The sequence below is a fragment of the Onychostruthus taczanowskii genome, unplaced genomic scaffold (assembly GCF_017590055.1).
Source record: "Onychostruthus taczanowskii isolate IOZ18803 unplaced genomic scaffold, ASM1759005v1 scaffold50, whole genome shotgun sequence".
NCBI lineage: Eukaryota > Metazoa > Chordata > Aves > Passeriformes > Passeridae > Onychostruthus > Onychostruthus taczanowskii.
The window spans coordinates 3,245,398-3,272,951 of NW_024502569.1; the positions used below are offsets into that span (position 1 = coordinate 3,245,398).

Consider the following 27,554-nt stretch of genomic DNA (forward strand, 5'->3'; position numbering starts at 1 on the left):
TGGGCTGAAGCAGTAAAACAAGATAGTATGCACAATTTTCCATTAAAAAGTAATACCTAATGATATAAGAACAAAATACAGTCTGATACTTCCAAAACTTTTCAAACCTTTGATGCCCTTGTGGGAGGAATAGTCAGCACTGTTTTCCAGGCTCAGAAGTGCTCTGCCTCTTGTATAGTAAAGACAGGTGTCCTGAAGTCAGAGAGCAAGAGCTTCATTCTCCTTCACTGTGCATGTTAGGTCACAGTTGCTTCCTGGACAAAGTTACTGTGAGGTAATACCAACAAGGAGAAAAAAGGCTATTTTTTGGTGAAAAGTCTGGCATGGCAGAAACAGTTTTTAACCACCCACGTTACCCTTCTGTGGTAGACATTGTGGGACTTCCTTCTGATCCGAGTTAGCCTTGATAAAATAGATGCAGGAATCCTGGTGCTGTGCTCTGTGTCCACAATTTTAAAAATTATGTTTAGAACCTGGAAGAAATTGAAAGAGAATGACAAAAGATGGACAGGGCTGGGCACACCCTTTATTATTAGAAATTTGTAGAGGTCAGCCTACTGAATTTAGCGAAACAGGATGATTTGTTCCTAAGGGCTGTAATTATCTATCTGGTATTATGGATCCTCTTTCATCTCACAGAAGATCCAAAAAGGTAGTATATAAAAATTATGGCTAGAAACATTATGTAGTGTGTTAGCAGAGAGGTAGTTGGCCACTGAGTCAATTTACAGGGTAGAGGTGCTGTTAGCATTATTTGCAATGAATTTACCATAGTGAAGTCTTCTAAAACAAATAAGTCAAAACCAAATTATTTGCCTCAACAGTGTTTGCTTGAGTAGTAGGAAAAGTAATAGACTCTTTCTACTGAAGAATGATTTTGGGAAACCAGAAGATCTATTTCATTTAGGGGCTCAACAGGAGTTTGGGGATAGCTATGGATTCTCCCAGCAGGGGACAAAAGCAGTGCAAATGTTCAGTCAGTGTTTATGTAAAAATGTAGATAACTGGTCCTTATTTATCACTGCCTCACCCTCTTGTGTTTGTCTCTGAACTCCAGCAACCAGGCAGACTTAAAAGAATGTATAATTGCAGAGAACTTATTTTTAAGATTTTTAGAGAAGCCAAACAATTCCAAACAGTGGAATTCTGAAGTCCCACAATTTCTGTTCATCACCGTCCCAGCTCTGCCTGTGTCTCCAGCCAAACCATGTTTTACAGAACAAGTAAAATGGCAACAGAAAGAAAGAAAATTAAGCTACCAAGTAGTAACTGGAAGCACATTACACTGATGAAGTCCATGTCCATGCCTCATGTCTCAGATCCATAACAGAATGACACATCATTTGCTTCTGCATAAATTTCCTCTTCTGCTTAGTGCCCAAGCCACTAGACCATGGCTTTTCTAAAAGTATAACTCTTATTATTACAGTGGGTTTTATGTTTCTAAGGGTACATTAGGTGTTTTTGGTCCCTGACCTTTCTAGGTCTTATCTTTCAAGTCATATAACTGAGAAATTATTTGGTGTGTGGACTTCTTAAGATGGTGATAGAAAGTAACATAACTAAAACTGACATATTATTATGTAATAGAAATATTAAGTCCAAAACCAGAAAATAGTACAAAAGAAGATGAGTAAACGTCACTTTTGCTGCTGTTCTGTCTCACCTGACCCATATGTGGGAAAATGAAAGAAATCCAAGTTTAGTGCTAAATTGAGCTACATTTTCCCCCCCAGGATTATCCAAGTGCCTGAGGCATGCCACACCTATTCCCTTTGCAGTCTGGCCCTCCTACAGGCTTTTTATCTCCTTGTGTGAAACACATTCTGTTGTGCTTCTTGTCTTGTAGCTTACCATTACATCACCAGCAAGAGATAAATCAATCTGAAAGACACGTTCAAAGGTTTTTGGTCATGATGACTTTGATGATATAAGGGTCACCCAAGGAGCTTGTTTCCTGTTATTCTTCCATCCTTTGCAAAAGTGTGTATGGTAACATCTCCTTTAAACAGCCCCAGAGGTGCCCATCACTGAATGAATGGAAAGAGTGGATCATGGGATGGTCAATGGTGACTTAGGAAAAAGAGAAGGCAAGCTTTAACTGAGGTCTTGAGGCAACAAGAACTAAACCTCTTCTTTCTCTTGCAGACTGCTAGCACTCTTGTTGTAGCTGAAGCCAAGTCCTCAGGAATCTACAGCTGTGTGGCATCCAACAAAGTGGGAAAATCTGAAAGAAATGTCAGTTTTATTGTGACAGGTAAGACCTACTCCTCTATAGAGTCAAACATGTTTCCTGATTCTGGAATTATAACTGTTAGGTTGTTGTGGCTTTTTAATATACCACTGTTTCAGAATTGCTGTAATGTACGCACTTGTAAGCTCATGCTTTTGGGTGATGCTGGTAGGTTTCGCAGCAGCTGGTCTGGATTTCTAGGGACACCAAATTGGTGAATGACTCATTCTTCCCTCAAGCATCAAGCATCAAGCATGACAGAAATTACAAATAAGGCAATGAGTAATTCCCCATTTTGATTCATCTCTGCAGCCATTTAATGCATGAACTTTTAGTGTATTTTCACCCACCAGTAAGCCAGTTTCATGTGTGACATTGACAGTGTCTACAGCCTCATTCTATTGCCCACCAGGATATCTCACAACACAGAGCCTAGAACAGAGCCAGTGTCTGCAGGCAGCAGGGTGCTAGAGGTGGCTGGGGTACCTCTCATAGATCTCAGGGACAATGGCAGCTTATGGGTGGAAAAGTGTCAGGATACAGACTACAGAGTTTTGTTTCCTCTTCTGGGAAAGACAGCCTGGAATGTCATTTGCGCCACGGCACTGAGAATTCCTATGCTGTTATCTTCACGTATGAGTATGCTTTCTGTTATTTTTGCTTTATGAGATGTGTTTGGAGTTTTCACAAACAAATGACATAATGTTTTACTTCAGGAATTACTGAAAAAAGTCCACAGTGTGGCTTTGGGAATAACTACTGCATTATTCAGCAACATAAAGTCTGCACATGCAATTACAAAGGATTTGTTTTCTGTCAAAAGTTTAGTTTTGTTTATAAAGCAGTAGTTTTATAAACTTAGGCTGTTGGCAATATTCAGGGTAGATCATAAAAGAAAAGTAATTCATTCAAAAATATGAGAAAAAACAAAAAGGCTAAAATATTTAGATGCTTTAATCCTCAAATCATAATCTCTGGGATTTTTATGTTGTCATTCTCTTGCTTATAATTCTGGTGAGTGATTTTAGTGAAACTCATTCTATTTCTATTCTGAGACATATCAAAAGAGAATAAACACACTCTCACTAGATTTGATAAAAATAAAAAAGGCTACTTCAAAAAATGTTCTCCCTCCCAAACTCTGTGTTTTTAAAATACTCTGACAAGCTGAGTCATAGAATACCAAGTTGAAAGGGGCCTCAAGGATCATTTGGTCCAACCTGTCTTGGGAAAAGCAGAGCATCCTGTCCAGATGGATCTTAAAAGTGTTGAAAGTTGGGGAATCCACCACTTCCCTGGGGAGATTATTCAATGACTGATTGTCCACATAGTGAAAAATTTCTTCTTGTGTCCAATCAGAATCTCCCCAGGAGTAACTTGTACCCATTACCCCTCATATTTTCCATGTGTCTCCTTGTAAAATAGGAGTCTCCAGCTTCTTTGTAGCCACCCTCTAAATACTGGAACATGTTGATAAAGTCTCCCCTAAGCTTTCCTCAAGGCTGAACAAACCAAGTTCTCTCAGCCTCCCCTCATATGGCAGACTTTCCAGTCCTTTCATCAGCTTTGTGGCACCTCTCTGGACCCTTTCCAGACTTTCCACATCTGTTTTGTATAGAGGGGATCCAAACTGAATGCAGTATTCTGGATATGGCCTGACAAGTTCTGAGTAGAGTGTAATGACTTCTTTATCTCTGCTGGTGATGCCCTTGGTGTTACAACCCAGCAAATTGTTCACTTTTTTTATGACATCAATGCCCTTTTCATTCATGCTGAGCTTGTTGTCCACCACAGATCCCTTTTCACAGAGCTGGATAGATCTGTTGACCCAGATGAACTGGTTTTGTGCTTCCAGGAGAGTGCCCTTTCTAACTGGTAAAAGAGAAGAAAAGATAGCTTGGGCACCAATACCTTTTTCTGACATCTCCAAGATTTTGTAGTCTTCCTTGAATCTGCTCAGATTCCATCTGGCTTCCATCCAGCTTGCAGTATCACTCCTGCCCACACAGAAGAGTAGCAATGAGTAGTAGTCAGCACTCTTGACAAGTTGTGGCACTGTCTCACCAACATTTCAGGCCTCAGCTACCAGAAGGCAGCATGACTCCATCATGCCAGCAGATGGGCACCACTGCAAGCACCTGCCATTACTTTTTTAGGTATCCACTGTTGTGTTTCTCGTACAGTTTCACCTGGCAGACGTCATTTGTGGGTGTCTACAGCTGTTAAAGCTCCATGTCATAACACACTATCACATTTAGAAAGTGCCACTTATCTATAAATACAGAAAATTGGTAAAAAACATGAGAAGTATAAACAGATAAGTGACACATAGGTTGTTTGTTAAAGTACAGAAACAAGGAAGATGTCTCCATGTTCTATTAATGGAAGTGACAAGAACATTTGCCACCTTGGAGATGACTCTTGTCCCCACTTTCAGTTTTGCTTCCATCCCTATCCTCACATCGTGTGTGTTTGGACAGAAAGCTGAACACCACATAGTTCTCCATAAATTAACATGCCAATGATAGATTCATCTTTGTGTGGGTGCTTCACATGAAACTTTGAGAAGTCACTGAGAATCATTCACTGAGAATGCTGCTCTTTCAATGTGCAAGAGGCTGAATTTGGCCTTCTTTAACTCTTACTCTTCAGTTTTCACAATATTACATGGAAGATCCTGAGACCAAATGAAGCTGTACTTTCACTATATCCAAACCGCCCTTTCACAGTTTTGATGGTGGTTTCAAGTATTTTAGTGCAGTGATATGAAGGATGTAGTTTTCCCATTTAGACCTAGCATTCTCAGATCTTAAACAAGGATGGAAGGAAATCCTTCTCCTTGATATTAAAGCTTGCACGAGAACATGCAGAATGTTATGACTTCCCTTTGAAGAATCTTATACTGGCTGGTGTTCAGAAAGAGGAGTGTCAGCTTTATTATATCTTGGAATGTCTTAACATCTTGACTGGTGGCAAACGTTTCTTATAGGGTAGTGGAGTTTAAATGCATTTGTCCTGTGAGTTCCTGGAGCTGAGCATTTCAGTTGTGTGACATGGAAAGTCCTGATCATCCTCTGACACTCACTTGCATTGACTGAAAGCAGTGTAAACAATACTGTTGTTTGGCCCCTAGAAAAATCCAGTTGTGCTCACCATAATTCTCCTCCATCAGGCTGAGACCAAACTGCTGTGGCTGGGTACAGCCTGTGTTTCACATCAAGAAACAAACATGTCCAGAATGTGCTGAAAAATGCACTGAGGGAGTAAAAACCTGAGAGCCTTACATGCTGATGGATGTGAACAGGACACTGCAAAGTATTTCCTTCTGATGAGTCCAAAACCAATACTTCAGGGTTTGTGTGACAGCTTAGGGCTAGTTTATCTTATGTTGTTGAGTCTGCTGGTGCCATTTGAAGTCAGTCTGAGCCACACAAAAGTGTCTAAAAGTAAGAAAAGTGTCTAAGCAGGAGGGGATGATTCCTTGTAGGAAAAGGAGCTGCTGCCCTCTGTAAAGGGACACACCAGAAATTACTCCAAAGAGCAGATGGAGAAAAAGACTGTTCTGAACAGGGAGATCCCTTTCCTTGAAGGCAATCTCCCTCAGCCCTTGTCCTGGGGAAGAGAAAATGCGCATGCTGCAGTGAAGTGGCTGCAGTGCTGGGTTTTTGTAGGCAGAAACCATTAGGAAGGTGGTGGAAGGCAGGTTGTGTCCCAGCAGCACTAGTTTGGAGCTGACAAGTTCCACTCCTTCAGGGAAAGGTAAACAAAAGGAAATTAGTGCCAACAGAGAGAACCTAGGAAGAACAAGCACTTTCTTTAGTTACTGTAAATACCATTATTTCTGGGCTTAAAGTGAAACCTGCCTATCTTTTCCTAGGAAGTTTGAAAGTAGTATACACTATTTTATACCCTGTGCCTGAGGGTGTATGACATGAAGACCATGGGCTTTGTAGGAGCTTTCCTATGGCTTCTGTCAGATAAAGGGCATTTTTGGTGTATTGTCACTGACTTAGCTCTAAAAGCAAATCTTTTTTGATTTTGATCTTTTTTGGCTCCCAAAAGTAGCTGTGAAACTTACATAAACACAATGTAGAAAGGTGATTTCTGAAAGCTCTCCTGCTCACTGGTATGGAAACAGTCTCTGTAGCAACACCTTTATGCCAAATTTAATTGTATTAGCACCCTTTCCTCCAGCCTGCCCCTTTCCCTACATTTTGGGCTGTTTTGCTGGCACACAGCAGGCCCATGGGTGTGTTTGCAATTACAGAGGGTGAAACAGGAACAGCTCTGCCTTATCTCCCTGGTTTCCCAATGTCACTAAGCGCATTTTATTTTGAGATTCCTGATGGTGCTTGGCAAAGATAAACAAAATCTTCCATCAGGAAACCTGGGAGCTATTTCCACAGGAAGCTTCAAATCACTAAAGTAAATAAAACCCTTTTACATTATTCCCAGCCACGTTATTTAGCTAGCCTGAGCCTGTAACAATTGGTGAGATAGGTGTCATATATTAGGAGGCTCGTAGCCTTTAAACAAATGATTCTTTTGGAATCCTGTGCATTTTGCTTTTGTCCCTAGATTTATTCAGAAAATAGTGTTCACAGAAGGCACATTGAGGAAGAGCTCCAGGCCTGACAACATAAAAGTAGTTGTAACTACTGTGTTATTCTGTTGGCATGCTATCCTTTTAAGCTAAAAATAGTTCATTTGCTTCAGTCCCCAGGGATCTTTAGTTTCATCTTAAGAGTTTTGCTTGGCTCTTCTTAGCTTTTACTGAGTACTGGCATCTTCAAAAGCAAAAATTACCACTATTTCTAACAAATACCCTGGCTTTCCCAACACACATCAGAACAATTTGAAATGTACTGTGAGTAAGATGCAGCACCTTCTTTCTTCCAAGTACTTATCCATATTCAAAATGTTGGCCATTTGATTGTTTTTAAGTGCATCTGAATTTAATCCTTTTTAACAAAATCAAGCACAGGATTCACTTCATCTAACTTTAATCTTACAGTTAGGTACCTAAGCCTAAGCTGATCATGTAGGATCTCTTCATAATTAAGCATGAGGGACCAGGATGTCTGGCATTTGACCCATCTTAAAGGGATGGCTTGCAGGGTCCTCTGGAGAAGCCTGTGTCACCCCATGGACTGTAAACTTTTGCCCACATACAGAACACAAAACGTCTACATTCAAGTAAATGTCTGCATTTTGCACGCTGAGGCTAAATATGATGTATTCCATGCATGGAGGTGTTTCATCTTAATGGCACTTCCAGTCAATATGTTCTTAATTGAGATTAGAATCTGGCACCACACCCTCTTACATATCAAACAGGATCCTGTTGATTGTCACCATAGATGAGTTAATGAAATTTGAACTTTTTCTTATGGCTTTGTTTGCCAGAGAGAGAAAAGCGGTATCCCAACGGAATGTAAGTGGAACAATTTAACCCCAAGATTTAATAGCCAGTCTAATATTTTAATGTCACTGCCTCCACTAGGTTGATCTTTGGACTGCACACCTGAACTACAGCTGATGACAGGCACACACTTTGCTCCACTGCAGGGGCACGATGAGTTCAACCAGCACAAATCAGGCCTCTCCCTGGGAGGCATCTACTGTCAGGAGAAATTTCAATCCAGGACTAGCAGGAGCTCATCTACCCTCTGTTTAACACTCAGGGCTAGATGTGGAAAAGAGGATGTTAAGGGGGACAACTGATGCCAGGCTTCCAATAGGCAGAGAGCAGTGAGCAGATTATGCTCATGGTTCATGGAAGACAAGGCAGCTCAGTTTGCAGTGCGGGGATTTAGAGAGAAACTTCCTAATGGATTGGTCAATCAATAAGAGAGGTTAATGAAAAAATATGTGGGATATTATTCACTTGAGAAGTACTTTTTACACATTCCTGCTGAAGTGATGCTAAACCAGAAGCAGCACTGGTAAGAATGAACTGAATGTAAGTCAGCATTGAGCTGTTCATGATCTAAGAAACAAGAAAAGAAGGTCTAATTCTCCCTTATGAAAGAAGAAGCCATTCTTAGGATTTCAAGTCAAGTTTACGGCCAAGTGCCGTAACAATTAGTAGTGAAAGAACAATTGAAAATGGCCACAGTTGATGTCACTTGACCAAGAAGAAGGAAATGACTTTATCAGAATATTGGCTACAAATAAACCAAGAGAGGTTGCATTCTAGGAGTAAAACTTGGAAGTGCTTTCTCTCAGGAACTTACTTCTACTTTCACTGAGGTCAGTGGTGTAAGCGCCTCGCTGGAGGGATGAGCCCAGGTGGAGGCAGCTGGGAGGCAGCTGACACCACCACAGCTCTGCGCCACTCCCAGGTGGAGGAAGTTGCAAGTGACATTACAATAAACCTCAAACAGGACCTTTTCAATTAGGACTTTCTACATTGTTGGCTAAATTACTGCTGCCTGAACCATCTGCCATGAAATGCAAACTTAACCCATGTTTAGACTTTGTAAATTGTTAGTGACATGATCCTTGGTTTCTCTCATGTGAAAATATTTTTCACCTGTGATAATGCCAAGCCACCTAAACAAAATGCCTTCATCCTAGTGCTGCCCACACACAGCTGGTCACCCAGGGCAGAGGGTACTGCTTCTGCTTACCTCTTGAGTCTGGTAGGCTTTAAATGAAGGCAGAGTAAACACCTCTGTTCCAAGGGAAATCTCAGGCATGTGATCACAGATGTTGTAATTTCTCAGGACTTGAATAATTTTTAGGAAATAGACATACTTTATCTGAATACTTGTGAATAACAAGAAAACAGTATAACCAAGCATGATGAAATGCAGTATTTTTATACTGCCCTCTTGAGATTCATTTTCTTTTATGCAGTTCACAAGCTGGAACTGTGATTAGAATATTTCTCCTTTTTCATAGTCCCACTGTGCTGTCTTTAAATAATTCTGCTTTTGGTGCCTTGCCCCAGTCTGTCATAACTTGGCATAGCATTTATACAAACTCATTACTTCCAAGAACAACTTCAGTTTACACCAACTGACATCTGAGGTCAAGTGTATCATAGCTCCAAGAAAAATTATGAGAATTGCTGGAGCTGGGTGTATGAAAGGAAAGATTACACACCTGAGCAGGAAGACAAAGACATTGATTAGTTCAAAGACTTCCTGATAAAGGGGGAAATATATGCTGTGGTAATTTTGGCTCAAGAGTTTCACATAAACTAAAAAGTGTTCTTGATTTTTGACAGATGTACCAAGTGGATTCCATATTAGTTTGGAAAAAATGCCCATTGAAGGAGAGAATTTGGTATTGTCCTGTTCGGCCAACAAATTCATGTACAAAGACATTGCTTGGATTTTACCTAGGACGGTCAACAATCAAACGAGAGCAAAGAAGTCTCACAACAGGGAATACTCTATCACCCTCACTCTGACCATCAAAAACGTTTCCCTGGCACACTCAGGCACCTATGCCTGCCGAGCAAGGAACATATACACGGGGAAAGAAGTGCTTCAAAAGAAAGACGTTACAATCAGAGGTGAGCACTGCAACAAAAAGGCTGTTTACTCTCGGATCCTCAAATATAAAAGCACAAGGAATGATTGTACAACACAAAGCAATGTAAAACATTAAAGGACTCATTAAACAGTAAGAGATGTCTCATATCATCTTGATTTTTGTATTACTGTTGCTACCTTTCAAGCCCTGAGGTGGTGCTCATTTCCCCATGGGTTGGAAATAGGAGGAATAGCAAACAAAATCCTAACGCGAGAGCTTCCGGTTGAGTTCAGACGGGTGTTTTCTGCTTTGAAAAGGCACATGGAAGCTGGGGTTTGGAAGATCCCCTGTGCTACAATTTACATGCCGTTATTTTTTCTCTTGCTGTCTCCTACTGAGCAATAAGGAAAACTTTGGATCAATCTTTTCTTCTGCTTTGATATCAGCCTCATCAAAAGTGTCAAAGCTGAATAAACTGATTAACTTTAAAAACTGCTGTTTTCAGTCAACAATGGACATTTAATAAGCTAACTTGAATGTGCAGAATGAGCACAATTCAGTTTGAGATTGACTGGACTACATATTTTTTATTTTAATCTGATCTTGATGGACTTATAAATATTACCTGCTGAGCAAGTTCTAATACTTATTTATTTGAAATTATTTTCTACACTAAAGTACATTAATCTTAAAAAATATCTTCTAAAAGAAGTATGCAGGGAAGAAATAAAAATGTTGATATAATGCACAGACCTATCATATCATTTATAATAATGATGATTTTACAACTGACAGACATGAACCATGTTTCTCCAAATAAATCCAGGTAGACTTCCAGTTGCTGTGTTGGTCAATTTTTAAAGTCAGTTCTGCACTAATGTAAAAAACTACTGATAAAAGTGTGAGTGTTGCTTCTGGCCTGAAGATTCAGGAGTTTGTAATGTTGTAATATTTTATTAAATGAGGAATGTTACACTAACATGACTGACAAGGTTTTAGCCAGCACGGTTAGTTAATACATTTTTAAAGTACAAATTCAAAATTGAAGCCATTAAAAATATTCGTTGCTTTTGGTATGCAAATGACAATTGGATTTATTACAGGGATTAAGAACCAGCAAAACTGCTAAAGGACAATTAAGGGCAACCTAAGAATTCCTTGTGAGCATTTCCCCTTTTCTTTTCCTTTGTCATGATTTTGCTATGAGATGTTTCTGTGTGCTATAAATTCTGTGTAAGGAAAAAGTTACTATTTTTAATAGATCTGATAACTTTATTTTTTTACAATTACATAGCTTTAATTATTTTTGGTTACATTTATGATCGATCATTTATATAGCATTTACATAAGCCATAACAAAACAGACCACGATGACCAAAATAGCTACAGCAAAGGAACAAAGTGGCTGTGCTTTTAAAATAGAGGGTGACAACATGACAGTTTCTTGTGCTTGGGAACTCACCAGACTATTTCCTCCTTTAGGTATCGAGACCGTGTCCCACGGCTAAACTTGCCTTTCACGTGGGAATTGCTTTTGTCAAGTGTGAAAGGGTAAACAATAGCATTTCCCCATAATGCCAGTTTCATGGAGCCTAAAATGCTTAGAAAACAATTGATAACCTGGAAGTTGTCAGAGTAAAGAAAAGAATAATCATTTATATTTTGAAATGTCACCTATAGCCTGCTTGTATACAGTAACTCTTTTGTTCATTATTAGCGTGATGGCTTCCAGAAACAATGTGTTCTTGCAAAGGGATCAGGCTCTCTTTTTTCCCTAAAACATGCCTAAAATGCAAGTGAAGTCATTGGCGACTGCTTAAAAATGGAGCAAGCTCACTCTTTAGCATTTACAATTCTTCAGAAAAACTACAATACAGAATCCCCCTTTTTCCTAGGATGTTTTGTGGGAAGACATTTGATGGCGAGGTGGGCGGTGATGACAGGACATTACGAATTTTTCATGGCCTTGGAAGCTGAAGCACGATGATTTGTAGCAGCCAGTTGCCAGGCAATATGAGTTTGGGTCAAAAAAAAAAAGAAAAAAAAAAAGAAAAAAAAAAAAAAAAAGAGATGTGGCAATTAGGCTGTTCTTCTGTGAAGTTGTTGTGCATTGCAATGATGTATGTCACTGCTGAGTGGAGATCCCACCAGCCTGGGCTCCACCAGCACTCAGAGGGCCATGCTGTGCAAGGATGTCCTAACATCCCAATGTGGCTCTCCGTGTTGGAGGGCACAGAGAAAGTCACTGGAAGCCTTTGAGGAAAGCAGTTCTTGGTGGCAGGATAAAAACTACTGATGTCGCTTTTGATGTCCTTGGATGACTGGAGAATCTCATGGGTTTGGGGAGCTTCTCTGCCTTCTGTTGTGTAATATATTACTTAGGGAGAAAGGTGTGAATTATATTTCTTCTTCTTTTTTTTTTTTTAACTGTTTAAAATAAAGCTTGTATTTATATTTTTGTACTGATTAATAAAAAATAAGTGAACAGACAATATAATCCTAACAAAGGGCAAAAATTGATGGAATGCAAATGTAAACCCAAAAATTAATGAATTGTCATTTTTTTTCCCTTTGTTTGCTTTTAAAAATGTAAATTCCCCCCCCACCCCCACCCCAGGTCAGAAAAGTACTCTGATACCAGTGTCCTCTTCTCCCCTGTCACTCCCCTGGGCCAAATTCTGCCTACAATGAAGTTCCTCAGGGTAACTGAGAGCAGAGTTTGGCCAGCAAGGCAGCATTTGTGGGCAAGCATGAAGACTGGGGTCGGGTCTGGGGGGCTGCCCTGGAAGCTGAGCCCCACGCTCTGCTGGTGGCCAGGCTAGCCCCTCAGCTTTGGAGTGAGCAGAGTAGGACATTGGAAACTGTCCCCCTTGGCTTCACTGCAAAAATGAACGGGAAAAAACAGGTGGTTTGCAAAAGAGAATAATCCTCAGGTTGACCAAGTCCTTGAACACTCAGCTGATTGTAGCAGAGAAATTACCAAAAGTATGTGAACGATGACTTAAGTTTTAAGCAAAAAAGTTTTTCTTAATATGAAATCCCATCTTTAGTGTATGGCTATAAACAAATTAAAATTAATCACAACTCACAGAATGTGTGATTTGCCTTTGTTGTGTCATCTTGTCCGCCTTCGTTTTGGATGTCTGGGCTGGGGTGTCTGTCAGGGACTGCTGATAAATGTCAAGTTCTTCTCAGCACATGTATGTGGACATGCCTCAGACTGTGCCTGTTCACAGTCTTGTGAAAAATGAGAACTGAACAAAAATTGAGGCGAGGTATCAAGGAGAAGAGGGCAGTCTTCTTGGCGGCAAGGCAAATATAGTTGACTATGTCATTGTGTAGGTATGTGATGAAGAATTTACAGTGCCTCTCATAAGTGATGTTGTTTGGGAAGAGAGAACAAATTGTCTACCAGGCTGTGAAGAACAAATGTCATTGCCTGTGGAAATTAATGTCTTGCAGCTCAGAAAAGCCCAAAAGCAATAGTCATTGCACAGTCATGACTATGTGGGAATTAATTTTAAGGGGCAAGGGCATTGCAAAAATATCCCACTTTAAAGACATTTTTAGTGCTGTGGGGCTCATGCATATTGAAAAATCTGGTGGCACATAAGGGTTTAAGATTTCTGGACAGTTTTTATTTATGACTGGTAGCAGAATAATTATGAAGATGGCTAGAATAATTATGTGTGATGGCTAGTTTCCCTGTAAGAAAAAAGAATAATCTTCCAAACACAGAATATCAGAAATTCAGCTGATACTGAACTTCGTGTATTGTGATCTGTTGCAGCTTGAAAGAAAATATTTGCAAATAGTTGGTTTCTGTTTTTGTTTTTTTTTTTTTGTTTCAATTCACATTTGGAACCTGTGTATTACCATGTTAGTAATTGCCTGATCCTGGCAGTGTCCTTGAAGGGAAAGATTGCAAATAATTGGGGAATTTGAGGGAATCTGCAGAGCATTTTCATCTGTGACACTGCTCAGTAGCTCCCTGAATGCTCCGTGACTGCTTTAAATGGATCAAAATATCAAAAATAGTTAAGTGAGAGTTGCAAATGTGAATGAAAGGTGTTGCCATATAACGTGCATAAACGTTGTAAATACCTTGACCTTTGTTAGAACATCCTTCAGCACTGTATGAAATGAGGAAAGGAGTGGCAAAGGGTTGAAATGATCATGAGATTGTTTTGTTTCTTTCAGAGATGACTTTAACATGATGTCTGTAGTGTGTTTTTGAAATGCTGTGGTGTGGTTTGGCCGGGCCTGGTTATGTTCAGCCAAATATGTGAAACACAGAAGTGGAATAATTTATGAAGACTTTGGTACAATGCTTATGTGCTCATGGTTGTTTTGGATTATGTGAGTTTCTGAATATGCTTTGTTACTGTACTCTTTAAAGTAAGTAAATTATCAAAGTCACGTTCATGGATATCATGGTGCATGGAGCAGCAAAGTGCTATCAGCAACACAGAGGTATTCTGCTGCAAGGGTGTTCTGACGATTCTTCAAATCTTTGGTGTCAGTTTGTTTCTTTGAATGATGAAAAACTGAGCTTTCATACAAAGTCATTGCTTTCGAAATAAACAAGCATGGTTGGTCATAGAACTGAGAAAATCTTTTGAGCACTGTCATCACTGGGTGCTCACTGGTCACCATAACATGCTATTGCTGGGTAATGGGAGCTCTCTGCACACACCAAACCCTCCTGAGCCAAGTAAAACAGCAAATAAAATCAGTGAAAAATGAGCTCGGTAGAAGAGCCGTAGCAATCTCTAACACCAGTAAAATGAGTGTAGGGGAGATAATTAAATCCCCAGCATGACAAGAATGTAAAACAAAGGTGTTGTTTTGTCTTATAGCTCAAGAGGCACCAGCCCTGCTGCGGCAGCTTACGGATCAGACAGTGAACGCCAGTAACTCTGCCATGTTGGAGTGCCAGGCTCGTGGTATTCCTGAGCCCCAGATATCCTGGTTTAAAAACCATGAGGAAATACAGCAAGAACCAGGTGAGAGCTTTCTGTACTCACCTACCTCTTACAGCAGGTTTTTTATTTACCCATCTGCCTTAGGTAGCCATTTGCAGAGTCATTGGCACCAGCACCTAGATGTAAGGAAGGCAGGCAGCAACCCAGGTGTTCCAAGTAATTCTGTCTCACTCCAAAACATGAGCCATGCTGGAGATCTAGACACAACTGGTCTTTATGGAATTGGTGAAACATTTTTCATCTTAAAAGAGTCATCCCCAGGGAAACATATTTACCTCCATTTGTTATAGAGGGAGCCCAAGGAACAGGGTGTTGGCCAGTAGTTATGGAAGTATTAACAGGAGTCTGTGGTCAGGCACTCAAAGTCTGTTCATGAGTCAAAAACTATCCAGGAGACTAAATCTGTGTCTGGGGTGTCCAAAATCCAAATGCATCTACTGGCGGCAGAGGAATCCAGGTCTCACGCAACAGAAATTAACAGCTTCCAAGGTGGCATGTTGCAACAAGAGGAAAACTTTGGGAGATGTTTGCTGATGTTCCTGGAGCGTGGCTTCAAAGATCAGCTAAGGCTAAATGTCCAGCTGCTGGCACCATAGTCATGGAAGTGTTCCTTGTATATTTCAGATGGAAATGAATGATGTAGGAAAAAGCGAAACCTTTCTCATGGGAATTCATGCACATTTGTTTCAGAAGTACACACTGAGATAGTGTTAAAACACTCAGCAAAAATGTTCAAGGAGGTCTGGTCCATAGGGACTTGAATTCAAAGTGTAGTCTTCTACAGAACATTTTAGAAAGTTTGTAATTATGGTCATGTCCTGAATTATTGGGAATTACAACAGCATGAATAAAAACAACCGGAAAAAATTCTGAGGATTTCTCCAACTGAGTTATAAGCCCGTGCAGACTGCAGCCCAGGCACTAAGCTTAATCTAGAGACAGATTCCATGAAGCTTTACAGTGATCACATTGCTTTAGTGTGCATTAATAACACTATCTTCCAAAATGAATGTTATGTGTCTAACTTGGGTGTAATGCAACAGATAAATTGGGAGCCAGGGAGATGTCTCCAGAGGGTAGGTCAGAGCACTTCAGTTAGGTGCCTGAAATAGATGGTGGGAATACATTTTGAGGGGACTGTGGTTCTGCTGGAGCCAAACACAAGTGTGTACTTGACTGCACATTTCCTGGCTGGAAGGTGCCTTAGCAGCAGTCGTGAGGCCAAATCTGCTCCCTGCCTCTTCCTTGCTTCTTGGAGTATTGTCCAGGCTGTCTTCTGGGTTGACCTATCTGGAATAAACAAGATGTTTAAAACTTCAGGTAACTCCTATGCTTTAGGATACACCGCATGGGCATTCTCTTTGCACTCTCTGGAGCCCCTTTGTGAAGGAGCACATTGTTCCAAACACATGGGCAGGTGAGATTTGGAGCAAGTCTGCTGCCCATAGGGACAGTCTGAATGGCTTTTGGAAGGGCTCTGAGCCTGAGCTGCTTCTGGGGCAAACCTGGGCCTGTAAGTGCAGTAATCAGGTTATCCTTTTTCCAAAAGCTGCAGACATGCTGAAGTGCTTACCTGGATGAAAGCAGAGGCACAGTGCTATCAACATAAACAGTACCAAGTACTTCCAAGGACATTCCCTTAGGCTGAGCTTTTTGACTCACACAATTGCTTTGTAAACACTGATTTCCAAGAGACTCACAAGGTGTCCAAGTGTGCTTGGCTTTCCTGCAGACAACATTGTGCTGTGCAGATTTCTTTTGAGAAAAACTTGCAGCAGATACTATTACACAAGGGCCAGGTTTTGTTTATATCCTGGCTGCCTCTCATTGCAAAATATTTCATTTCACAGGAATAATTTTAGGGCCTGGAAGCCGAATGCTGTTTATTGAAAGAGTAAAAGAGGAGGATGAAGGACTTTACCAGTGCATAGCCACCAACTTGAAAGGGTCCGTGGAGAGTGCGGCGTATGTCACGGTACAAGGTAAAGCACCACACTAAATGGGAAGAGCAAGCCTTCCAGAGTGATGTTCTTAGGCTGGAAGGGCAGGGGTATGACCTGGGACTCCTCTGGTGATTTCTGAAGCAATTTGGAGGAAGTCCTAGCAAGGGAAGCATACCAGGTTGGAAAGGAAGCCCAGCAGGAAATGCTAACTCAGAGTATGTTTACACTGACCTAAAAAGAGGAATTGCTTCAACCCAACAAAGATCAGGTCAGGGTAGAAGACAAATGTAAATTTAGTATCAGCAAAACAAACAAAAACTAGAGTAAGTAACACTCTCCTACCCACACATTTTCCCATTTCAGATTAATCCCATAGAAATTAGAGGCCTGCAATACTCTAATTTGTTTATTTTTCAGTGTAAAGTGAATTGCCAAATCAGACTGGAATATTTTAGCCTAGCAATAGCTACATATGCAAAGGTACTACTACAAGGAAGTAGTTTGATTTAGTTATTTCTGTAACCATTACTGGAGTTATCGTGCTAATAATTGAAATGTCCAGCATTGTTCTGCCTTCTGACAATCTCGACTCAAGCCTGTGGCAGTGAAATAAACTAATTTTACATTCAATAAAAAGAAAGTTTATTAAGTGACCTTTCAATTTCATTGAGTACCCTTTTGACTCATGAATTATGAGATTACAGATGTAGGTTGACATTCTCCATATAGGTCAGTGTCGTGCGTGTATTAAATTTGACATAATCTATTTTACTGACCTGGTGTTGAGTAAGTAGTCCTAGATGCATTCAGTTGCTCCTTAAAGAACACAATTTGAATATAACCAGGCCTCTTAGGTGGAGATTATATGTTTGTGGATGTTGTCATGCAATTGTTAAATGTGTCTGAATACTTCTCAGTATTTGGATACCACCCTGCAGCACAAGACAATTGCAACTAGAATTGATTTTTTGCCATGAGTGTGTCAGTCAGAGTTAATAGTGATGATACAATGATGTTTCTGCTTTAAAAGGTCAGGGATAAGTATATGCACATGTGGGCTGGCCTAACTGGTGAAATTGAGGAGTTAAAACACCTATCCGTTTATGAACAATTATAGAATCATAGAATGGTCTGGATTGGAAGGATCCTCAAACATCCTCTAGCTCCAGCCTGTTCTGTTGGAAGGCAGGAACACCTCCACCAGACCAGGTTTCTCAAAGCCTCCTCCAACCCAGCTTTGAATACTTCCAGGGATGCAGCACCCAGAACTTCCCTGGGAAACCTGTGCCAGGGCCTCATCATGCTCAGCGTAAAAAATTGCTTCCTAATATGGAATCTAAACCTGTCTTCTTTCAGGGTGAAACCATTCTCCCTTGTCCTATCTCTCCATGCCCTTGGAAGCAATGACTCTCCATCTCTCCATTAGACCCCCTTTAAGTAATGGAAGGCTGCTAAAAGGTCTCCCTGGAGCCTTCTCCCCTTCAGGCTGAACAATTCCAGCTGTCTCAACCTGTCCTCATAGGAGAGGTGCTTCAGCCCTCTGCTCATCTTTGTGGCCCTCCTCTGGACTCGCTCCAATAGATCCACATAATTCTTTTGTTGGAGGCCCCAAAGCTGCATGCAGCACTCCAGATGGGGTCTCACAACAGTAGAGCAGAGAGGCAGAACCACCTCCCTCTGAGTGCCTTGATAATACTAAGGCTTTTACAGCTGCTGCAACAGCTAAATGAATAACTTGTGCCAGCTGCTTGCTGTCCAAATCATCCTACTAATTCATAGTCCTGGGCAATGTAATTCATTATTGTATTGATTTTTAACATAATTGAAGCTTGGCTGTTTATTGCAACCACAAGCATTCTGTCAGATGTCTTCTAGGAAGTCATATATCCTAGTCCAGAGGGGAGGAAAGAGAGCAGCCTCCAGGCTTCTTCTGTGGTTACATGTCCAGAGGGACCATGAGCAATATGTTAATGTATGACTTCTATGGGAGCAGGAGATGAAGACTACCACATTAAAATTTATGGCTTTGAGACTGGATGATGAAAAGAGAGACAGTTTGTCTTATCTACTGCTATCAAGGAAAATGTCTTTCCACTCTTTTCCTACTACATGAAGGGATATCACTAGAGGTTTTTTTACTCATTCCTACACTGCTTTGGAGCGAGTGTCCCTCCCCCAGGAAATGGCAGCCTCCCACCTCATCCTTGAGCCTGGAGAGACAAGATCAGAGCTTGAATGTGTGGCTTTCTCTAAGCTTTGCCACTTTCTTGTCTCTCTGAGAACATGGGCCTTGTGCCTGCTGCTGTGAGCACCAAAGCCTTGCCTCTGTCCTGGGACTCTCGGAACACGGGGCTGCAGATCAAAGGGAACAGAGCAGTGCCTCGTGTTGATGGCCACGTTTGGAAGATTGGAAGAGTAGTTTGTGAATGAGTCAGGAAGGAAACTGTCTGCTCTCTTTATTTCCTCTGAAAAAACATTCTTATACTCACAGATAAAACAATGTGTTATTTTTGTGTCCGAGATGGATGAATGGATGGGGGAATCAAAGGGCTTTTTTAAATAATTGCAGGCTGTGTTTGGTTTGGAAGCAGGAGTTGTTGAGCTAACTGTGGAGAAGAAGGGCCATATCTATGGGCATGTCAGAGCAATCTGTCTGCTTGCTCTTGGCTGAGGAACCGAAGAGGCAACAAATCTGCAAGGACAGAATAGAAACAGCAAATGGCTTCCAGAGCATCCAGAAGGTGGAGGGGACTGTATCCCTAAAAGTCTGGGGAGAAATGCTGCTGGGCATGGGGCAAACACAGACTCTTGGGAAGTTTTTTTGTGAGGGGAAAACATGCTTGCAGAGCTGCCATGAAAGCCCTTTCCTGCTTCCCCTACTGAGGACCCTCACAGCTCCAGGGATACAGTTAGTTGTAGAGGCGCTGCTTTGAAGGAGATGTGTTGGTAAAGGAAGGATCACCTTTTACAGCTCATGCTCACTGAAATAGGGACATATAACAAGCAAAGGAATAGAGCAGTGTGCCCCGTCTTAAAGCTGATGCTTGATAACTTAATATGAATCCTGCTGATGAAAAGGAAAACATCTCATTTATTAAGTATTCACTGCTGACAATGCAATGCTGACACTATAAAAATAGTGTTAGCTTTTAAAGTGACTTCCATTTAAATTACTTTTTTAAAATAACTTTTCTATCTATCTATCAATCAATCAATCTATCTATCTATCTGTTTACCTACCTACCTACCTACCCACCTATCCACCTACCTACCTAACCTTTCTGACTTTGTATCTCAAAAAGTTGTAGTTCCTTTTGAGTCATGCTGAAGTCATCAGGAACTTCTCCATGAAGTTTAACCGGAATTCCCACAGCTACTAAATGAAGTTCAGCCTGGGTCATGACTTCAGTTTGCAAGATTAAAGGTGGACATCAGGGGACACTAAGACTCCCGTTACCTCAGAAGTCCACTAAAGAGGTTTGGAATGGAGTCCTGGTGGTCAATAGTTCAACCTCAGTTCAAACTGGTGTCATCACCCATGGTCTGGCTAAATTATGACAAACTCTGAGCACCCATGCCAGTGCTGCAGTGCTGTGATTGTGAGATCACATGGATTAAGCAGAGTAGATGCTATTGGGGTAGGGGTGAGGGATGCTTTAGGTGCAGCAGATTGGCATTGTTGCCCCAGGCATTGCTTTTTCCCTGGTTGACACCTGAGCTGCACCACAATGTTTAGGTGTTTAGAGCCGAAACCCTAATGAGAAAGTCCACATCAGCCAAAGGCTTGAGATTGTAGCTGGAGGGATCAGCAGATTATTCCAGGCTCTCATCCTGACATACTTGCAAGGTTCTGGTGGCTTCTGTTGCTACTGGAACAGAGAAGCTGCTGCTGGTGGCACTTCTTCACTCAGCCCCTCCTCACCCCTCTGCAGTCCTGCAGATGTGGGGTGGTGCAGGGGGGCTTTTGGAGGGACTCTGGGGGGGAAAGGGGCAGCTGCTTGGGGCAGAATCAGGCAGATGGGGCAGAGCTGCACACAGGGAAAGGTCTTTGTCTAATGAGGTGTCTGGTGAGTAAAGCTCTGGGATGGAGGTGTAAGGGGATGCCTGAAATCTTCAGCTACCAGACAGAGAGAGGGATTTAGTACTGATTAAAGCCTCACCAAACTCTGCTAATTCTAACGCCTCTTCTGAGTGCTTCTGCCTGTTCTGCCCCAAATGAAACCTTTTTCTACCCAGCTGAGAGACACTCAGAGAGAGTGTCTCAGTCAGAGCTGAGAGAGCTCTGACTTCCAGGCTTTCAGCAAGACTAGGACTCTGTCATTTGATAACCCAGCCCAGCTGGAGAAATGCTTTCTGGTTGCCTACATTTACTCAAACACTTCAGACAGCACCTTCGCATCTCTGCTGACTCCTGAGCAGCTGCTGTAGTGGTTAGAGGGTTGCTGTCTTCCACCCCAGGCCTGGCTGTACCTTGTGGGTATTCTGTGTTCTGCCATATGTAGTTGTGGCAACAAATGAACCTTCAGCCCCTTCAGGTTTTGCTGAATAAATATCAGAAACTATTATCTGCCATCTGCAGAAGTGCTGCTCAGAAGCAAGAGGAGACTATCCATATGTAAAAGGAAATGCTGGTGCCAGAGAGTAGGCAAGCAGCATTAGGCTGTATTGTTTATGCTACCACTATATTCCATATCTAAATCAAAAAAATACTTGTGAAAAGAGGACTCTTTTGTACTTCTGGACACTATTGTATCCCCATTCTTGCAGCTGCAGTCATGCTTTTCCTCAATGAGCTTTATTCTCGAAGCTCCAGAATGGACATGCCAGGGAAATAGATATGGGGCATGAATACAAATCTGATTATCATTTTTAGGGAGGGAAGGCATTATGCCAGTTAAGCAGCACATCCTCTAAACAAAGCTTTGTAGCCTTTTGCCTAAAACCAGGCAGCACATCCTTCTGGATTACCCAGTAAACTCACCAGTGAGACACAATAACACCTTTTCATTTGTCAGGAGTAACACCAAGCTGCCAGGCTCTGAAACTCTGCAAGTGCAGTTGACAAAACTACTGTGAAATCATGTTCAGAATTACTCCTCCTTGTCCTCTCATTTACCCTCTAAATAAAAGACAGAACATGATGGTTCTTTTTGCATTTTCTACCAATCAGATGGAAAACATATTGTGGGAAGTGTGGGATTTTTGACGCGATCACAGGATTTGCAAAACAAACTGCTCTGAATCTATTTTACAAATCCCTAAATAGCAGTCTGAAGTGAGTTTTATTTCAGTGTTTTTAAAGATTTGTCAGTGGGCTCTAATACTTTCCAGATTTCTAATGTTCATGTTTTCTTGCTGCTTCATTTTCAGTTGTGACCAGTTTTGTTTTTCCCTTTCTGTGCTTAATCAGTTCCCTGGTTTCTAGAGCTCTCCCAGCTCCCTGCCACCTGGCTTCTATGGGAAGCTGCTGGGAAAGGAGGGTGTCCTGCATTTCCTCAGGGAGCCTGGCCATGTGCTGCTGGTGTGACTGGCAGGAGACCTGAGGGCACAGAGCCTGCCAGGGGAGCAGTGGATTGGAGGGAGGGCTAAGCCATATGCCCTGGATTTCTGCCCAGTAGGAATGAGGCTCAAGACCCCGGTATATGCTGTCTATGAGGTGACAGGTGACAGATCAGATCCATCCAAGCCATGGGAAAAAGAGCTCATGGCAGCACCATGAGTCTCCAAGAGAATCCCCAGGTCACCCCCAGTGATGGTTTTGGTGAGGGCTGGAGAGCTTACAGCATGTCTGGGATGGAGGTGCAGGCTGCAGGGCTCAGCCACCAGCAGGGAAGAACTCTCTGAGAAGTGGATAAGGAAAGGCATCAGGTCCTGGACAGCAAACCCCAACCAGCAGCACTGCAACCTGCCCTGGGTCACACTTGGAGTCACTGGTGCCTACACCAGCAGAAACCCTCCCAGGAGCTTGTCCTGCATGTTAGCAGCAGCTCTCACAGCACAGTACCACCTGTGGGAAAGGGCCAGCAGAGCCATCCCCTCTATGCAGCCTTGTCCTCTCCTGAGGCTGCAGGAGACCTTTTTTTTTTTGGCTGTGTGAGCCAGTCCAAACAGAGATTAATACCCCATTGAAAAGAGCGGGTCCTTCCTGGTATTTTATTTTAATGGAAAAAAAAGCCAAAACAAAACCATGAAGTGCCCTTGGTTTGCAGGTCATTTTATAATATGTTTCCCTCTTGATTTTCCCAGGCATATCAGAGAGGTCAAACCTGGAGCTGATAACTCTGACCTGTACCTGTCTGGCTGCAACACTGTTCTGGCTCCTGTTGACACTCTTCATTCGCAAGCTGAAGAGGGTAAGAACAGACAGGGATCTCTCTGTGGAACCTGCCTCTCCTTGGAAACCCTTTGTTCATGTCAGAAAATTTTTCCCAGGTTGCTGGGATTGCAGAGTCTACCAAAGAAAAATTCTGTTTCACTTTCACAGCACCAAGTCTGCCAGAGTTCAAGGAGTGTTTGGACAACACTCTCAGGCACATGGCATGACTCTTAGGACTGTCCTGTGCAAGGCCAGGAATTGAGCTTTGATGATCCTTGTGGGTCCCTTCCAACTCAGAATATCCTATGATTCTATAATCCTTTGATACTGCTCCCCCTTATTCCTGGTGAAAAAAACAGGCTGCTGATGGGTGCTGGAGAACTGTGACTTGCAAGCCTGAGTATGAGTAAGCCAGAAAGAAAAGTCCGGGTGGGGACAAGGCTCTGAGGCTCACAAGAACTTGGGTGCCTGACTCACACCAAAGGCATCCTCATTCCTTTATAAAAACTGTGGGGGTTTGGCATCCTAATGTCTTTGAAGATCTGAGTGAGTGGGAATGACAGATCTTCACAGAATGTGCTGGGGTCTGGTTCACACAGTGTCTGGTACAATTACATCACTTCCAAAGTGATATTCTGCTGAAGGAGTTTTGGTGGTACATCTTCTAGAGCAGACGATCCTGTACCAACATGATAAATGTAACTGCCCCTGAAGCTGACCCTCCTTCTTGTCAAGGCTGACTGTGATGGTTTAGAACCCCTTTTTGCTGACAGCACCCTGTGTGCATCGTATGGTGTGTGCAGGCTAAACCACGGCAGCAAGATACAAAATACACAAAAACCAGCTCCTCAGCAGACAGGAAGCTCTCAGTGTAATCTGCAGGAGCAGATGGATTTGAGGGAAGGTACTGCAAGACACGAGCTGAGAAATGGCTGTGTGCCCTCTCTCCTCACTCCCACCCCACCACCAGCGCAGGGGTGTCACAGCGCAGCACCACAGGGACCTGCTCACAGCCACCACAGCTGGGCACGTCCAGCTGCCTGAGGGATGGCTGCTGAAGGGCCACTGCAGCCTGGCAGACCTGCCATCTCCAGCTGCATTAAGGCCTGCCAGTGTCTTGGGCTGGGCACTAAGGACTACTATTTATTGACTGATGGGAAAGCAGCACTAGGCCTCCCAATGAGGGCAGTATGGCAGCAGTCACTGCCTGCATTCCTGCTCCTCCAGGCTTTGGTGAGGAGAAACGCGTGGGAGGTTGGGGGAAAAGGAAAGCAGAGGTCAGCTAAAGCTGTGGAGAAACTTCATAGCTGTAAGGGAAATTACAAGGCAAGAGGGACCAGTACTGAATGCGCAACAGTAATGATGAAGCAAGTTATAATGTGACTGCAAATCTTGGGAAAAAGCAAGCTTTAAGTGTAGCAAGGGGTTGCAGATTTTTTTTTTTATTATTTTTTATGAGAACAAAACTTGTTAGATTGTTAAAAGATAATAAAAATATCATCAGATAATAAAAATATCATGTAGAACAAGGGACTTTAACTAAGTGACATATTGAGGCAACTTTCCAACTAGGGTTAGTCTGTGTTTATGGTCTTCTCTGTGTTTCTCGTATAAACCCTTACTCTCAAAGATTTATGTCTGGAATTAGCTCTGAATTAAATTTTATATACAAATTATGTTGCCACAACAGAAAAAAAAAAATATGCTCTCCAAGAGCATTTACTTAAAACCTCTCTGTGATGCACACAGGGACAGATTATATCCTTAACAATTATTCATCATTGAAAATGTTGCTTCAAATCTCTATTTGTGCCAAAAATTTGATATTGAGTGCATCTGAAGAAAGAACTGTGGGAAACTGCCTGACTTTTCCACTCCCCTATTGCTTTTTCTGGAATGGGTCCACTCCAAAGCTCTTCTAATGTGATGGGTAGGAGCACTCTGGTACACACATCTCTATCTAGAAATGCCCTTTCTGGAGCACCACACAAGTTTCTGTTTCTACTCATATTCCACTTATCCATGTTCTTTCCAGACTTAGTGGACGGTTTGGAGACAGGTTTTATAATCCTCCTGACTTTTCCCAAGCATCAGTGCATCCTTCTTGGGACAAAATTTATGGGGTTGGGGAGGATGAAAAGTACCTAGAACAGCAGTGGTTAATTACTGTCATTTTAGTCTAGTTGTGTTTGTAATTAAGGCATCCACTGCTGGGAACATCCTTCTCAAAAAATGTGCCTGGAAATGCAGGGACATATTAGGGACATATTTCCAAACTGTAGGGGAGGGAAGTTGAAAGTATTAGGAGGCAGTTGAGGCAAATAATAGAAAAGAGAGTATGTGGTTATAACTGTGTGTTTGTGGTATCTGTATGTCTTTGACCATGTGCTACTTCCACAAGTTTAGGAAAAGCAACAACTTCAGGTTCAGTTCTGCAGATTTCCCATAAATTCCAACTAATAGGCAGGATATTATGGCAAACACTAGACCTTTTCTATAGAAAGATAAGTACTCCTGTGTCAAGAAAAGTCCAGTGGATTAGAATGGAAATCTTGATGCTCTTTGAAGGAACATATATTTCAAAATGGATGAACTGCAGGAGACTTTCAGATCAGATTCATCCTTCTTTACATTTCTCACATGAAGTGGATAATCCATTTGTGCAGGAGAAACTAAACTGGCAAATTAATTTGAAATTTTATGTTTTAAACTATGTGTTTGAGTACAGCTGTTAATAAATTCCTCCAGACTCAAATGGTTTGAGTAAATTATTCAGAAATTATACCAAAAAAAAAAAATCCTACAAATTTGTCAGCAGTTTGTGAAGTGTACAATGTCAACTTGTCTTGCACAATTTCTAACCACATATGACCCATCTTTGAGGGATATATGGAACAAATAAACACTGGCAGTAGATCTCCATCTGTTGCATGTGGCCACTTCTTGCTTTGCACAATCATGAAGGAAAGTTATTTTTATCAGCAATGTTTAGTCACTTGCTAAAAGTATTTCTCCTGACTGTGCAGAGGGCCTGTGTTATAACACCATATGTTAATAGAGGCCCACATGGATTTCATTGAAGAAACTGGTATGTCCAGATGGGAGGAAAGCTAGAGGAAGGAGTTTCTTTTATATAAAAACTCTTGGAACCTATAGGAAAGCCAAAGAGGACTTAACCAAGCCATCCAGTGTGCAGTGAAACTTGCAGCCTTGTGAACAGAATGAACTTGGAGCCCTTGATCCAAACAAGATGCTGACAGATACTCTAATCCTCTTTTTCATTCTGCAATGTCTTTGTGTTCTAGCCTCGTTCCTCTGAAATGAAGACCAACAATTACCTGTCAATCATAATGGATCCTGATGAAGTCCCCTTAGATGAGCAATGTGAACATCTGCCTTATGATGCCAGCAAGTGGGAAATTGCAAGAGAAAGGCTAAAACTAGGTAATATTGGAATAGTTCATATAGAGTTTGGATTGATTGTGTCTGCAACTATGGGTAAAGGGGAGCTGGATGTGTTCTAGGCACTTAGCACAATGTACTGCCAGGTTTGGTGTGATCTATTCCACACAGAGAGCGCTGATCTGTGAATGGATTACAGACTTTAAGACTGACTGACCATGTCTACTTGACTTTTCATGTATATTTGGACTTCATATAGGAAAGAGAAAATAGAACCACAAGATAATTTGGGCTGGAAAAGACCCTTAAGATGAAGTCCAACTATGAATAATCTACCTGTTCACTCCAGGAAACAGCTGTGGAAGACAGTAACAAAGGCTTTACTAAGGTCCAAGTAGACAACACCCACAGCCTTCCCTCATCTATTAAGTTAGCCACCTGGCCACAGAAGGAGAATATAGACAGGAGTGATGCATTCTATATTTTGGAAACTGATTTACTTAAAATATGACACAAAAAGAGCAACAAAAGAATTCCAAGTCAGACTGCCAACTTTGATGTTTCTCTCTCTAGTCTCAGGAGCCTGACCTTTGGCATTTACTGTAGTTTTGGTGATTCACTATAATAATGATGAAGGGTCTGGAGGGGAGGCTGTTTGAGGAACAGCTGAGGTTGCTTGATCTGTTCAGCCCGGAGAAGAGGAGTGGAGAGGAGACCTCATTGCAGCTACAGCTTCTTCATGAGGGGAAGAGAAGGGCAGGCACTGATCTCTCCTCTGTGGTGCCATTGACAGGACCTAAGGGAATGACCTGAAGTTGCATCAGGGGAGGTTTAGATTGGATATTAGAAAAAGGTTCTTCACCCAGGGGGTGGTTGGGCACTGGCACAGGCTCCCCAGGGAGGTGAGCACAGCACCAGCCTGACAGAGCTCAAGAAGCATCTAGACAACACTCACATGCACAGGGTGTGCTGCTTGGAATTGTGTTGTCCAGGGCCAGGATCATCCACAAGGATGATCCTTGTGGGTCCCTTCCAACTCAGGATATTCCATGATTCTATGGTTTTCTTCCCTTTCTTCAACCTGGAAGCTTGGAAAACAACCTGTGCAGAAATGGGTCCCCATAATCCATCCTGCACCCCCTCCCATTTCTCCCTCTCATTCTTTTTCCAGTACAATCGCCTTGTTTACC

The 27,554-nt window shown here is 41.9% G+C and overlaps 1 protein-coding gene across 1 annotated transcript in view; it reads left to right on the plus strand.

Moving 5' to 3' along the window:
• The window catches only part of FLT1 (fms related receptor tyrosine kinase 1), a 109,029-nt gene that overhangs the window by 58,714 nt on the left and 22,761 nt on the right, over positions 1 to 27,554 (plus strand). Inside the window, exons 12-17 of the mRNA XM_041415966.1 lie at positions 2,149 to 2,257; positions 9,468 to 9,758; positions 14,578 to 14,724; positions 16,554 to 16,685; positions 22,893 to 22,999; positions 26,268 to 26,406. Of these exons, the coding sequence (XP_041271900.1) occupies positions 2,149 to 2,257; positions 9,468 to 9,758; positions 14,578 to 14,724; positions 16,554 to 16,685; positions 22,893 to 22,999; positions 26,268 to 26,406 (925 nt within the window). The remainder of the gene's footprint in view (positions 1 to 2,148; positions 2,258 to 9,467; positions 9,759 to 14,577; positions 14,725 to 16,553; positions 16,686 to 22,892; positions 23,000 to 26,267; positions 26,407 to 27,554) is intronic.